Here is a 16666-nt window from a genome sequence, read left to right as displayed (position 1 = left end):
TCATTTCACATTCTATGAATTTGTCAGCTCTTTGTCTCTCTACTTCTCTATTATTAGTGCAAAAAATCCATTTTTTTTTATTACATACATTCACAAATGCTGTTGAAACTGTAATATATACCCGAATGATCAGTTCACTGGCTCTTGGGGAAATACCTTTGGTGTATTGGTGTTCTTTGCAAATACTTGGTTTCAATGTAGTATGCAACCTTAAAGGAGCACTTAAATGAATTTAGGTGTCCCTTTTTTTCAGTATACTGACCTAATTGACATGGTAATTGATTGCAAGATTGAGGTTGCAGTCGTATACCAATGACCTGGGAGTAAGATCCATTAAAATCAATTGGGCTTACTTTGGAGAAGATATGTAGGACTGCATTTTAAGTCAGTTATTAGCATAACAGGAATTATATATGCTAAAATTGTCTAGAACACTCTATATCCATGTTATCCCTAAATGTGTTTCGGAAAGCCTTAAAGACCTGGCTCTTTCAGCAGGCCTTCAGGGTATCCGGGGAGGGTTAATTGTTATAACTGAAATGCCTCCTACCCAGTTTTAATATTGTTGCTGCAGATGTGTTGTTTTTATGTTGTATTACTGTATTTTATCAATTGTATTTTAACAATTTTGTAAGTCGCCTAGAGTGGCCATTGGCCAGATAGGCGACGAAGAAATTAAATTTATTATTAGCCAGATTGGCGGGTACAAGAGAGAGGGCGTTCTCAGTGGCGGCCCCCACTCTTTGGAACTCCCTCCCACAAGATCTCCGGCAAGATCTCCAGCACGCCTCTTATGAAAACAGCTAACAAGTAAATTAATAAGAAACGTTAATGCAGGAAACATAAGGACATGAAGAACCAAAAGAAAGGGAGAGGATGCCATATCTCTACATTAGAAAAATGAAATAATGGTGCTTCCCTTCAAATTATACTCTCATATTGATGCTAGATGCTTGTAAAACTCATAAACCATTTCAGAAAAGTATAATGACGTAGCTAGCTATTAAATGTACAGCCCTATTTTGTCTGCATTTGCCTTACAAGCAAATTCCACTAATTTCAATGGGATTTACTCCCAGGTAAGAGTGCAGTGCATCCCTAGAAGCCCAACACATCTGTTGTTACTGTAATGGCAAAGATTCTTGAGCCAAGTGCTAACAACACAGTGCATGCTGATTACAGGGGGAAATGCAGTGTTTCTAATGTACAATACTGCACCTGCTTAACATTTCTTTCAGAAAAAAGACAAAATTTCCAATCGGTTACAGAGAGTTGTTACACCCTAAGCCCTCACTTCCTATTTGTTAATGAAAACCATATCAAATATGTTAGATTGCATAACGGCAATGAGTAGCTGTATTGATTAATCAAAGGTTTGAATTACTCTGTGATTAGGTTACATTCTTGCAACTAATTAGGGGAAGCAAAATAAAATCGGAAGGGGACATGCACAACCTGTTCCCCTCATTAGGCTTAAGACTTTTGCCAGCTATTGCTTATAGCAGTTGTTTCTTCTTCTTTAGTGGCTCTGAGTCCTTGTGGACTTGAAAATTGTCAGTGGGATTTATCCAGTGGCCTAGAAAACACACTGACTGAAGATGGTGTATGTTTGGATAATGGTGCATTTTGGTTTGTGAGAAGGATGAGTCGTTCATCATCATCCTTCATTATTTATAGAAGTGCTTAAAATATACTGAGCACAGATGTACATGCATAAAAGTTAATCAGAAAGTCTTTCTGGTTGTTAAACTTCATCGGTTTTTATTATACGTTTGTGTTTCTTATATAGTCTTTCTTATAAAATAGAATAGGATAATGGGTAAAGGAATTGTTAATGAGTTTTCTTTTCACACCTTAGGTTTTACTTTTTATTGTGCAGATCATTGAGCACATTTTTTTTTTAAAAAAAGACCCCTGATTTAAATACTGAGTTTACTGCAGAAATAGAGGGTCTGTGACCTCTATTGAATCACCTATTTATCTCAGATTCCATGGCTGTTCTTTAATATGTTATTAGTATTCCTACTAGTGATAATAATGGTACTTTACTGGCACTTTCTGAATGTTCACATTCATTGTTTCAGTAATCCTTCCGACAACACTGCAAAGTAGGTCAGTATTATTCTAGTACTGAGACCAGATTAATTTATTTGTTTTAAAGCATAGGTTTTAACAGGACAGGAGAATGACAGCACAGTCTTATACTAGTTTACGCAGAAGTATGTCTCACTGAGTTAGTAGAGCTTACTCCTATATCAACATGCATAGCATTGCAGCCTGAATGTACGGTACTGAGCACAACATAAAAATAAAGAACAGAACATTAAAGTTGTCACACAATATAAAATTTTAGATTAGAGTTATATAAAATCAAAACTGTGTTCAGTTTTGCATGGTCATTTTTCTGGCCACTACAGCAAATACAGTCACTCTGTGTGCATTGTAGTCTTGGTTGTTCAATAGAAAATGTATTTTGGCAATGTCATCCTGAGATCATGCTCTGTGTAGCCAGTCAGGTTTATTATTATTTTTTAAAGGACAGTAACAGAGTGGGCAATACAATAGACAGTGGACTAGGTCTATTTATACTACAAAATGCAGCATTTTGCATATGCATATGAAATTTTAGTTTATCTGCCTTGGAGGGCTGTAGTGGGCATGGTTTAGAACCCAAGTGCTATTAGAAAAATGTTCTCCACCATTTACAGCCTGTCATATCATAGGAATAATGTTCCATCCCATGTCTCAAGCTGTAAAAATATGCAACCAAGGGAAAAATAAAGATTTTTGAGGAACTGGCATAACCACATTTTTTATTCTCGTTTTAATTAATGGTTTAACCGCTTTTGCATTGACTGGACTGAAGAATAACAGAAAGATCATATGCTCTTCTAGCATTTTTGAACATATAACATGCCAGTATTTCTGAGAGAGGAGGTCTCAACAGACTGGCCAAAAATATACTGTGTTGGCAATCTAAAATCACTCATCCTCAATAATTGAAGGCAATGATTAATAATATATTTATGAATTCCAGCAATAAAAGGGTTAACGTCGATCTCTAGCCTCAAAGGGAATCCTGGACTGCTCTATATTACAGATGGAAGGGCGAGACTTAGAGGCTTGCCTAAGGCAATCTAGTGCATTTATGACTGATTTGAACCAGGGACTTTCCATCTCACAGCTGACACTCTTCACCACTTCACTACTGTTCATAAATTCTATTACTACACATTTAATGGTTGCTATGGATTGTTGATGTTGGAGACAGTGTGAAGACAGCATAAAATACTGACCTGGAGTTCACAGGCAGGAAAAATGTTGTTACTACTACCACTACCACTACCACCACCACCATTACCATTTCTTCTTCCCACATATATTTCAAGAGCTTTAAAAAGTTAAATACGACACCGAAAATAATAGCAGATACATTAAAAACAATGCAAAGTAGACACCCATGGCAGAGACCTATTCATTCATCTCGGAAAGCTTCTTGGCACAAAACTGTCTTCAACTGTATCTGGAAAGTGCAGATAGTGGGTGCCTGTTGCATCTTGACAGGAATGCTGTTGGTTCCACAGAACAGGGGCAGCGGCACTAAAAGCCCTGCTCTGAGTTACTCCGGAGTGGGCTTTTGATACGTTTGGAACTTGCAGGGGAAGCTCTCTCACAGAGGAGGTGCATGAAAAATGACAGATCTTGGAGTTATGGTAGATAGCTCAGTGAAAATGTCCCAGTGTGTGGCTGCTATAAAAAAGCTACATACCAATCTCAGGATCAGTTAGGAAAGGAGTCATAAACAAAACAGCCAATATAATAATGACATTACAGAAATCAATAGTGTGGTAACACTTCAAATAATACATACAGGTATGGCTGTTGCATCTCAGAATATTGTAGAGATGGAAAAGGTGCAAAAAAAGGCAAACAAAATGATCAGGGGCATGGAACACATTCTCTATGAGGAAAGGTTGCAGTCTGTAGTAGGGTTGCCAGATGTCTGTCTTTTGTCTGGAGACTCCAGTTTTTTTGGGTCGTCTCCGGGTGAGACACCTTAATCTCCAGACTCTTAGCTTTTATTATTATTATTATTATTATTATTATTATTATTATTATTATTATTATTTAAAAAATTAAGTTTCTAGGTGGTCTGGTTCAAAAGATATGTCAGCTGCCCCCCTGCAACTTCTGTTAGTACGGGCTGCTCTAATCCCTGCCCTTTCAGGTTTTTAGCCAATAAGTGAAGTCAGGGTTGTGATTGACAGGATTTGTTGACCCACAGGCTATACCTAAACCCACAATTTCCTTTTCCAGCTTGTCTCACATCAGGAATTTAGTAAATATATAGCTTTCAGCCCCATAAAGAGTACTTTCTCTGTACAGGATTGGGTCTTGCTTTTGCGTAAACATGCATAGGATTACACTACAGAAGATCATAGCAGGATCTTGGTGGGCATACACAGTAAACAATTTTAGTTATAATTATAATAAAAGTGTGCATGCATGTTTTTTAATTACTTGCCAAAAATGGCATATTATACATTTTATCTTTCAAATAATTTTTGAACAGAAGTTTTAAAAAGTGTACATGCTGCAGTGTTATACTTTTCTAATAAAGGAGTCAAACCAGTTTAAATTTTACTGGACTGTTGAAGAGGGCAACTTGCTTGTCTTATTCATAACCTGTTTTGAAAAAGTTCCCAATATGAAGCTTTTCTGGGAGTAAAGCTGCAATGCTAATTCCACATACCTGGGAGTAAACCCCATTGAATTCAGTAGGACGTACTTTTGAGCAGAAATGGTTAGGTTTGTACTGAAGATCGATGGGACTTTTAAGTGAACGTAGAAAAGGATTGTGTTGTAAATCTTTCTCTCCCTCTTCGATGCTTTTTGTTGGCAGGAAACTAATACTTTAAAAAATGTTCTACAGTGGCCAATTGGTTTTGTCAATAAACTATTATATGAGGTGTATGTATTTTTACATTTCCAGTGTGTGTTTATATGGAATATTTCCAACAACCTTGTGAGGTAGGGTTGGAAACCAAGGCAGTTCACAACAAGAAATAAAGCCATTTAAAATCCAATAACCATAAAACATATATAAAGCAGTTGCAAAACAGCTTAAAGTGGCATGATTCTGAATTTTGGATTGTGTAAGTGAAGTTCCTTATCACTGAATTGCAGTCCCCTAGTAAATGTATTTAGAACTGCAGCCTTCAGAACATCCATCTTTGTTCCTGAGTGCTCCCATCTAACATCTCCACAACACTAGACTTTCTTCCTGCAATGGCCTTTTTGTGGCTGGGCTGGCCTTACGGCACTTAAACCCTTCTTGCCAGAAGCAAGTAAGCTTAAGTGTTCCTTATCCAGGCTCTCTAAGCAGGTGAGGAGGAATGATCCCATCACTTCAGCTGAACCTGGAAACAGCCTCGTTTAGCTAAGATTTCTGTCTTAATTTCCATTCAGAGAATTTTTTTTATTTGAGTGGTATGCTCCAAGCAACTGTGGTTGATGCTTAATATATCATGCTTAATGACATCACTAGAGCACACCCCTGAAATCTTAGGGTTTGGAATGTGTCTGTCCTGGCAACCCTAGTCTGTAGGGATTTTTTACATTATAAAAAGGCAGCTGAGGCTGGGGACATGATGAAGGTTTATAAAATTATAAATTCTTGTTATATGCCTTCAAATCGATTACAACTTATGGTGGCCCTATGAATCTTTTTTGGATATATTCATAGGGTTTTCATGGTAAGAGGTATTCAGAGGTGGTTTACCATTGCCTTCCTCTGAGCCTACGGCACCCGGTATTCCCAGGTGGTCTTCCATCCAAGTACTAACCAGGCCTGACCCTGCTTACCTTCCGAGATAAGACTAGATTGGGCGTGTTCAGGGTAGTATGACCGTAGGCAAAATTATAAAGGAAATAAAGTGCAGTTTTTCTCTTTCTGTCACGATACTAAAACCCAGGGTCATCCAATGAAGCTGATTCACGGGAGATTCAGGAGAGACAAAGGGGAGTCTTTTCATGCAGTGCCTGATTCATTTAGAGAATTCACGGCACAAGATGTGGTAATGGGGACTAGTTTTTATGGCTTTAAAAGAGGATTAGACATTTTCATAGAGCACAAGTCTATCAGTGGCTACCAACTCAATCCTGGATGCAGGAGAGCTGTAGCCAACATGAAATTATTCAAAGTAGGTTTAAATAAATAACATTTAAGAGAGATGCAAGAGCAGATTATCGATAATTTTAATAAAGAATCCACTGTGAAATGTAACAGTATCTATCAAGGTTATTTATTAAAAGCTGAAAATGAAAAAAAAAAAAAACCTAATAACCATGTAATTCATAATGCTGGACATTTTTTAGTCTTCCTTTTCTTGAGCCCATATGCATAGAGATTGAGTTTCATTGTCCCCACCTCCTCCAATCTAAACAAAAAACAATTCCTAATCATTGCTAGTATTACTGTTCTGTAAAATTCACCCTTTCATAATCTTGTTCCTCTTTAAAATGTGTTGGCAGACATTTTCAATGTGGGTATAAAGACTGAAGAGCAACACGTTTCAAGCATTTACACTTTTCATCAGGAGATTTAAATAAGCGTTTTGTAATATTATTTTCTAGTCAGTATCACCTTATGTGAACTTCTTAATAATGTCAGGAACTTCCTGCATTGGTGCTTTCCACAGATGCCTGACAGAGTAATCTCTCTTCCTTTATTTATTTATTATTTATTTATTTATTATTTCAATTTATATACCGCCCTTAGCAGAATAGCTCTCAGGGCGGTGAACAAACAAGATAAAATACAATATATCATAGTAAAAAATCACAAAAACATGTACAAACAAACAACAGAAAGCACAACAAAAACGAAATAGAACACAAATTAAGAAGGATACATGTTAAAAGTAGAAAGATTAAGAAAAGTAAAAGATTTAAAGATTGAAGTTGATTTTCAGCCTCAAGACCCTGTTTGATAAAACTCCTTGGAGACTACCCTTGCACCAGACTAGTTATTAAACTCTGAGCCAAATCAACCTTCCCAGTTTGCATTTCCATCACACTGTAATAGTTTGTTGCTTCCTTGGACATGGAGCACAGGGAACCATGGCCCTTATGGCTTTGGTCTCAGATATTATGCTAATAAAAAGGCACTTAAAAAAAAGCCTTTATCTGTTGGTACAGTAATTTCTTTCAGTAGTGGTTTCTACGTATAGTTATACTTTGTCACAACAAGTTTTACTTTTTTAAAAAACCCACTAACTATACTTACCATCTTATGCCTCTGCATTACATATAGGCTCATAACCTTTATAGGCTGTTCTATACCTGGGATATTTCTCCCAGCATAAAAGAGCCTGAATCTTACAAACTTGGATCCACAGTTGGCTACAGTGGTTCCTTCTCAAACTGGGGGGAGGTAATGAGCAGGGTACTGCAGGGCTCAGTCCTGAGCTCAGTGCTCTTCAACATTTTTATTAATGACTTGGATGAGGAGGTGCAGGGAATGCTTATCAAATTTGCAGAGGATACAAAATTGGGAGGGATAGCTAATACCCTGGAAGACAGAAACAAAATTCCAAGTCATCTTCATAGGCTGGAGAATTGGGCTGAAAATAATGGAATGAAATTTAACAGGGCTAAGTAAGTTCTGTACCTAGGAAAAAGAAACCAAATGCATAATTATAAGATGGGGGATATCTGGCTCAGCAATACTACATGTAACAAGGATCTTGGGATTGTTGTTGATCACAAGCTGAATATGAGCCAACAGCATGATGTGGCTGCAAAAAAGGCAAATGCTATTTTAGGCTGCATTAACAGAAGTAGGGTTTCCAAATAGAATGAAGTATTAGTTCTCCTCTATTTGGCACTGGTTAGGCCTCATGTTGAGTACTGCATCAAGTTCTGGAGACTACTTTAAGAAGGATGCAGACAAACTGGAACAGGTTTGGAGGAGGGCGATGAGGTTGATCAGGGAACTGGAAAAAAAGCCCTTTGAAGAGAGACTGAAGGAACTCTTCATGATCATCCCAGAGTGAAGGACTTGGAATAATGGGCTCAAGTTTCAAGCAACCAGATTTCAACTGAAATCAAAACCTCCTAACTGTTAGCACGGTGTGACAATGAAACCAATGAACTACGGAGGCTCTCCAACACTGGAGGCGTTCAAGAGGCATCTGGACAGCCACCTGTCAGGTATGCTTTAATTTAGATTGTTGCATTTAGCAGGGGGTTGGACACAATGGCCTGATAGGCCCCTTCCAACTCTAATATTTTATGATCTGATGCCTTACACAAAGCCAGACCACTGTTATCTGTTGCTTATTCATAAGAACATAAGAAGAGCCTGCTGGATCAGGCCAGTGGCCCATCTAGTCCAGCATCCTGTTCTCACAGTGGCCAACCAGGTGCCCAGACAGATAGTGGCTCCCCAAGGTCTTTAGTAGAGATCTTTCCCAGCACTGCTTTCTGTCATCCTTGAAAAGCAGATACCAGAGACTGAACCTGGGAGTTTCCCCCCGTTCATATCATGTATTCTCCCACTGAGATAATCATGCCTTCTAACAGTGAACTCTAGTGGTGACAGCCAAAAGAAATGGAGCCAAAACAAGGTTGGTTGCTGAGACCAGAGGGAGATATCAGCACACTGGGGAACTTGAAGGTTTACAGAAGTACACTTAAAAAAATTAAGAGGGGAAAGTCTTCTCAGGTTTAATAATCAAGGCCAAGGAAAGGCCCTATTATTGCCACCTACTGGCAATTTTTTTAATGCATCTCACTCACAGCCTTTCTTAGAGCTTTGCATCATTTTCCAATGATTCTTATCCCAAAGGGCCAATCCCACAGACAAGTTTGCAATTCCCAAGTCCCTAAACCTATGGAGGAGAGGCTCTCTAACTTCCACATATCTCACACAATTCCAAATAATGTGATCCACTATTTCCACCACCCTACAAAGCTCACAATATTCAGCAACCATTCTTCCAACCCTGTACAATCCACTCTGAAGAGTGCAATGTCCCCTTAAGACTGTAAACATACTTACTTGTCTCTGCCTTTCAGATGAAATACCTTAAAAAGCCTCCAAAACTGGGGAAAAGGAAAACACCCTCGACCCATGTAATCTGCCTCCCACTGAGTTTACCACTCATCCAACAGCATCATTTTTACACTGCCCTCCCAGCCACCGGATCAGCCGTTCCATTCCCAGCAATGCCCACATGAGCTGGAATAAGCAGCCCTTGAGGACTGAGCATGCTCACTTGGCATGGAATGTTGTGTGTCAGCTGGAAAAGAAAAACCAACTTACAGCATCCTAGAGGAGGTCCGACTTGTTCCCTCTATTAGCAAACTCAGGTGGTTGTGCTGACAGAATTGTAGCCAAAACTGGGCCACTGAGCAACAAGAGGGAGGTAGCAGCATGCTAAGGTGTGCAGATGTACAAAACCTTTCATTACACTTTTACGAATAAAAGCTAAATGATGCTGAAGTCATCTATAGATAATCGCTTAATTCAGACTAAAGTAAAGTAATTCAGACTAAAGTTAGCATTTCAAACATCCCAGATGTCTGCATACAAAAATACTAAGAATAGCGTAGCTTAGAACCAGTTTTGAAGCCACTTTTTCTGGACTTTAAACTTGAAGCAATGTGTAGGGAAAGGTTAGCAAAGATGAAAAAGCTGCCAGGAATGGAAAGGAGCTATTTTAGCAACTCTTGGACCTATAACTTTTTATGAACATTGCCCGGAAGAACAGTGTCTATGTAATATAAGCCTGAATAATTTAGGAGTTTCTATGGAGGGCTAAGTAAAAATATCTTCAGTATTCTTTCCAAAACAATGACCCATCTGTGGACACAAGTAGGGGTGTTGCAGAATCAAATCTTATCAGCTGTTCTGTAGAGTGCTGATGTTCCCATCTAAGAAGAATGAAAACAATGGATTAAAAGTTGTTCTTGGTCAGCGTTACCCAACCTTTTTCAACCCAATGCCCCTTTGCAAAATCTTTTTGTGCCCAACACCCCCCTCAGATTAAGTATATGCCAATGCTTCCTATTCTTCCCTTAAAATATGAGTAATGCATAAAAGGTATTTTCAATTATTTTTACTGATTGTTTTTATCATGCCTTTTTATTGCACTTAGATTACACATTGAATTCTTAGTATGATTTATTAATACACATACATAGTTATATAAAAGTAAACATCACAGAAACAACGGGTAGCGAGTGTGTCCCATTCCTGAAGAAAACCAGCGAATAACTGAGTGTCTGCGTCACCCATTTGCACACGGCATTCATCCGTTGGAAGAATGCACCCTCCACCAATACACCCAGCTTATCAAACACTCTCTCATGATTGGTTCCAACATCCCTGAAGACAGCATCGGAACATTACCTAGTGCCGGGGTGTGGCTAATATCCCCATTCCTTGATATGACACTGGCTGCTATTCAGAATTTCTTTACTAAAGAGCACACACTATTTATAGTGTTATTTCCATGAATTGAGACTATTAAATACATTCTAACTGGGAACAAAACAGTTTAAAAATTAATAATTTGTGTACTAAATAAAATTAAACTTAAATGCTTCAACTGTCGCATCAGACCACCGCCAAATGTCAACGCCCCCCCTAATGAACCCAAATCCCCCCCTAGCGTTTGTAGTCACACCAATGCCCCCCTGAAAGGCTGTAACGCCTCCCAGGGGGGTGCTGCAGCCCACGTTGGGAATCGCTGTTCTAGGTAAACCGAGGTTCCTTGAAAGATTAGCATGGAGCATTAGCATGACAAGATCAGTGAAGAGGCATGTGTGATGAACCACTCCCCCCTCCAATGCAGTTTGAGATCAGTAGTGGGCACTTTTAGTCTTTTGTAGTCTACATTGACTTGTTTACAACAATTCCAAAGGTTCATTTAAATATATAAATATATAAAGCAATACTCAGTACCTCTTATGTTGCGGCATAACTATTTATCTTGTGGAACATGCTGCTCATTGAAGTTAGATGGGCTCTGACATTATACACATTTTGTTGGATACTCTTATTTCTGCAAGCTTTCCTGAAAAGATGAGCTGACTCATGGGCAATAGCAGTTTCTTTTTAAAAATGGTTTTTCATCTGTCTTATTTATTGTATTTTTATTGTTGTATGCCACCATGATACTTGCTCAGGTTTAGTAGTCTATACTTTTTCCAAATGATGATAAATAATTTGTGATAAGTAATCCTGAGTATGCATTCTTGCTGAAGTGCCTTGGAGCCAAATTCTACCTTCTCCAGCGTTTCCTGGAAGAAATAACAGCAGACACTAGGTAGCCCACTGGAAATGGGCTTAGCAGGAGTCACCAACCTTTTTTTGGGACTATGCCCACATTTGGGGTTTTGACCGTAGGCACTATTCCCTCTGGTTGCTTCTCTCTGACCTCCCAAAGTCATTCTTCCCCACCCCTCTCTGACAGAAAGAAAGCACACAACTACAGACACTTTTCTTTTCTAAGGTGCCTGGGTGTAAGTCAGATCCAGTAGAAGTAAAATATTCCTCTTTGATCCACTCCTGTAGTGCGACTTTCTGCCCCTGGCCTCTCTGTTTTTCTCTACTTGATTCTCTCAGGTCACTCCCCTTTCCCTCCTAAGAACATAAAAAAAGCCTGCTGGTCCAGCATTCTGTTCTCACAGTGGCCAAAAAGATGCTTATGGGAAGCCCCTAAACAGGACCTGAGCACAAGAGCACTCACCCCTCCTCTGGTTTCCAACAGAAACCAGAAGCATATTGCCTCTGAGCATGGAAGCAGAGTATAGCCATCATGGCTAGTAGCCATTGAGAGCCTTATCCTCCATGAATTTGTCTAATCCTCTTTTATAGCCACCTAGAACGGTGGCCATCACTGCCTTTTGTGGGAGTAAATTCCATTGTTTAACTCCTACCTTGTTGTTCTCACTGCTTTCTGTTCAGATGCTGAGGGAACACTGAGCCCTGAAAAAACACATAGAGCTGAAAGGTGAAGTGGAAAAGAGCATCAGTCTTCCGACTTGCTACTCCAACATTGTGCACTTTTCAAGGGGCAAAACGGTAGCCAGCCTCACCATCTCATGATGAAGGTGTTGTGCAGGGAGGGTGTCGTGCAGGGAGGGTGTCATAGGCTTCATGGGCACTAGTGAAGTCCTCTATGATGCCATTGAACTCATGGGCATCACATTGGGGACTCCAGGCGTAAAGGACCATACATTCTACCTTCTGTCCACCTCTATTCTACACTGTGCTTTCAGTTCAAGGGGGCAAGTGTAAGCCCAAACAGGCTTTGCTGGTGCCTGAAGTGAATTAAATGTGCACCACAGAACATGCACCAGAATCTTCTGTGATTCACTGCAGCGTGTGAAGCAGGTCTTCAGCAAGCAACTCAATATGGAAGGATTCAAGGGAGGTAGAAACTTAGAAAAAGCACAGACTAAACTGTCCATTAACTTTAGTCTCAAATAGGGATCTTCAGAACATTTTGTTGCTTTGTTTATTAGATCCATCTGTACCACACAGGGATAGGCAAAACTGTCACTTCACCTCTAAACAGACTCTGCCTATCCAACTAAGGGTTACTAATGATTACTCCTGCCTTTCACTTGTTGTAATGATCACTGCATATCTCATCCATATACCGTCAGCCAAATTTATGGTGCTATAGGAGAGCTCAACAGTATCCCCCTTGCTGTAGTTTAGCTGGAATGGTTTTCAGAAATAGATTAATTTGCCTGGGAACATGCAAGTCCACAAATAATTTGTAAACTGAATTTCAGCTCATTGTGAATTTAAAAGGCTGATCTGTAAACTTTTTTAAAAAGTCTTTATTTTAGGATATGGAAGATGGTTAGATATCATAGTGACAGCAAAGGAAGAAAATTGCTTGGCAGAATTCAGAATTATGTTGGGTTTTCTTTTAATACCTCCCATTTTTTATTTTTAATGGCAACCTCTGATATGTATCTTAATATTAAGCCCTGAGGCAGAGAACCAACATGCATTATGAATGTATCCATGAATCTGATATTTTAAAGTTATGATGTCCCCTCTGAATTCAAGACCTGTGGGACTGAAAGCACTGGATGTTTCTGCAGTGGGTTCAAAGTTTTCAGATAGGCAGGACCGAAACTTACAACTGTTTAGGTTCATTTTTACCAGACTAGAAAACATCTCTGTCAAATGCATGAGAATTCTCTGGGATGTAGAGTTTTGACTTTGTTAGGAAATATACACTGTAACATACTGTGCATAATTTCAATACTAGCAACAAGTAGAGGAAGGAGCACATTTGATTTTTATTAGACCTTGCATGCATGCAGCCTTAGGCAGGTAGAACTGTTCCTTTTGTGGAATAAATTTAATGATCCCAGGGCTAAAATGAACACTTGCGGAAAAATTAAGATTTGCTGGATGTCACATTCTTGTTCAATAAATTGCAATTTGATAATGTCTTATCATTCACATATCATTGTGGATTTTTTTCTTTAATAGAGAGTGCCAAAAACAAAAAAGAAGACAGAGATTGTGGGAACACTGCTACTAGCTTAATTTATTTTATAATATGTATAGGCTTAAAAATAATATACAAAGCAGTTTATTTGAAAAACATATATAGCTAAGGCATCCCTGATTTTAAATACTTCTTGTGAGAATTTGTATGGTATCATTGCCAGTATCTCAGTTCATAATAACACTGTGGCCAGAATGAAAGAAATGTAGGGAATATGTAATCGTAAAGAACAAGTGGCTTTCCTGAACGATATTTTTATATGCAACTTAAGGCCACCTGAACAACCTCTTTAGATGCAACCTAGAGCCAGAACACAGTCATGAAGACGCTACCAAAACCTGTTTTCCTCTGTAACATTTGAAAGTACTAACTGTTGGGATCATGGCCATTGCGTTGTTTATCTCCACATATTCCCTTATGACCAGTAGAAACAATGGAATGAAGACATGGAGACTCACAGAATATCTTTAAATGGGGGGTAGCCAATGCAGTGCCCTCCATGTGTTGTTGCACTCCAGCTCCCACCCACCCCAGCCAGTTTGGTAGATGGTCAGGGATGATGGGAGTTGTAGTCCAGCAACATCTGGAGGACACAGCATTAGCGATTCTTTCTCTAGTTCCATGTGATGATGGGCAAGCAATTTGTGGATCACACTGGATTATTTCTGAACCTATTTAAGTCAACCTATTTCCCAACATTTCTTAGCCCTCCCCCCACACACACATTCTGGCTCTAAAGTGATAGCTACATGCATCTAGATCTCTCCTGGTATCAAAAGACCAGCACAATTGGAGCAGGAGGATTCCCTGCAGAGGTCAGCTTCCCTGCCACAGTTTTTAACAGGTGAGGTTTTCACAGGTGATCCAAATCAGCTAAATGAGATTGAATAGGGAGATTTAAAGGGGCTAGGCCTACCAAATCTGCAGAGGGCTGGGAAGCCTACTTGTAGACGATCTCAAGCATAAGTTATCAATAATGAAAGGTGCATACAACTGTTATAAATACATTTAATTGGGTATACTAATGCAGATAGAGCACAGATTGTTCACATATTTCTAAATGTATTTTCTCAGAAACAAGAGAGCTGTGACAATTTAGGTCTGTTTCTTCTCTGTGACCTGCATTAGGGATGGGGAATCTGTGGCCCTCCAGATGTTGGACTTCAGCTCCCATCAACCCTAGCCAACATGGCTAGTGGAGTTGGAAGCCCAGCAACATCTGGAGGGCCACCAATTCCCCAAAGGACCTACAAAGTATACAACACATAGATGTTGTAAAGCAAATATTGAAATGAATGAAGGTGAGTGAATTAGGAATGAGATAGAAAAATGATGGTTGTTTAAATTAAAGAAGCACTATAATTTCTTTTGAACTGAAATTTGCAATAGAATAATCTAATCTGCCCTTCCTGGCAGAATAGAACAGCATGCATACCAATTTCAGCACTCATTTTGAATGTAATTCCCAGATGCAGCTGTGGATACAATACATATTTCTATATGCATATGAGTTCAGTTTCTGGTCCATATGTGCATCAGCCCAATTTGTATGCCACTGTGAAAGTGGTCTGTTCAGCTGAATTTCCTGCTGCAGCTGCTGTGGCTGGCTGGCCTTGCATGTATCTCTGGGCAGTAGCACACCAGCCTAAACTGTGCACTAGTACTGCTGGCATGACTGCTGCCTAAGTATGTAGGAGCAAAGCCAGACTGCAAACCTCAGTTTTCAAGGGGATTTAACCCATCCAAGAGAGGGTGGACCCCTGTTTCCTGACTGGTAGTCCTGCTATCCAGAAACACTTCTGTATTGTAAGAACATAAGAACGTGAGACAAGCCTGTTGGATCAGGCCAGTGGCTCATCTAGGCCAACATCCTGTTCTCACAGTGGCCAACTAGATGCCCATGGGAAGTCCGCAAGCAGGACCGGAGTAGAAGAGCAATCTCCGCAGCTGCATTTTCCAGCAATCAGCATGATGCCTCTGAACATGGAGGTAGAGCATAGCCATCTTACCTAGTAGCCATCAATAGCTTCATTCTCCATGAATTTGCCTAATCCTCTTTTAAAGCCATCCAAGTTGGTGGCCATCACTGCCTCCTCTGTCAGCGTGTTTCATAGCTTAACTATGGCTCTGTGTGAAGAATTATTTTCTTTTGTCTGTCCTGAATCTTCCAACATTCATTTTCATTGGATATCCGCTAGTTCTAGTGCCATGCAGGAGTTCTTTCTATCCTCTTTCTCCATTCCATGCATAAATGTATATACTTCTGTCAAGTGACCTCTGACTCGCCTTTTTTCTAAACTAAAACGCCCCAAATGCTGCAACCTTTCCTCATAGAGGAGTTGCTTCATCCCCCTGATCATTTTGGTTGCCCTTTTCTGAACCTTTTCCAATTCTGGGTTTAGTAAGGGACTGGTGGGGGGCGAATGAAATTCATCCTCTGTCCCTTACTGACCCCAGCCGTCAATCCAGCATATCATCAGGTTCCATGACATGCAGTGGTGGCGTTGGTGGTGATAACAGCTGGGCATCATCAGCATTTTAATGTTATCCTCAAAGTTCCCAAATGTCCTCTTTCGCCACTTCCCATGCAGATGTTAAAGGATTGTTTGGGATAGAGTGGAGTGCTGTGGAATGCTGTCTGACAACAGCCAATTTGTTGAGAGAAATCCCCTAGTGAACCACCATAAAAATACTGAAAGCTGCTGAGACGCAACACACAATCAACACTGATGTACTTTCTCATTCCAAATTTCCTAAATCTGGTGCACTCCAGATGTTGGACTACAGGCTATAGTTCTTGTCATCTATAACCATTGGCCATGATAACCATTGGCTACACCTGTGGGGCACTAGGTTGGGTAAATGTAGTTTGTTCTTAGTATAGGTTATCAGTGCAACCAAGGCTGTGTCCACTCTCCATTCCATAACCAGGCCTGAAGTCAGAGTAAAATCGATTCAGACAATCTGCTGTACCAAGACAATCCCAGAGTTGTGATTCAACCATGACTCAGGCACTCACAGCAGCCAAATTCATAGAGCAAGTCTATCCTCTGTCTTGGTCAATCTTCCTCAGTTTCACCTCCTTATTCATCACATAGGAAAAACAGTGATCTACTTCA

At 39.7% G+C, this 16666-nt stretch overlaps 1 protein-coding gene and 1 pseudogene across 24 annotated transcripts in view; one reads left to right on the top strand and one right to left on the bottom strand.

The window, feature by feature from the left end:
• NRXN1 (neurexin 1) overlaps positions 1 to 16666 on the top strand; it is a 1438606-nt gene that overhangs the window by 11369 nt on the left and 1410571 nt on the right. Inside the window, exon 3 of one of the 24 annotated variants that reach the window (XM_061625692.1) lies at positions 1524 to 2770. The exons of the other annotated variants lie outside the window; for them this stretch is intronic. Coding sequence (XP_061481676.1) covers positions 1524 to 1687 — 164 coding nt within the window. The 3' untranslated portion in view covers positions 1688 to 2770. Of the gene's footprint in view, positions 1 to 1523; positions 2771 to 16666 lie in introns of those variants that run through there. 24 annotated transcript variants of the gene reach the window in all.
• Positions 5798 to 5916, bottom strand: LOC133384595 (5S ribosomal RNA; annotated as a pseudogene).

This window comes from Rhineura floridana, chromosome 4 (genome assembly GCF_030035675.1).
Source record: "Rhineura floridana isolate rRhiFlo1 chromosome 4, rRhiFlo1.hap2, whole genome shotgun sequence".
NCBI lineage: Eukaryota > Metazoa > Chordata > Lepidosauria > Squamata > Rhineuridae > Rhineura > Rhineura floridana.
This window is presented reverse-complemented; position numbering and strand designations above follow the sequence as displayed.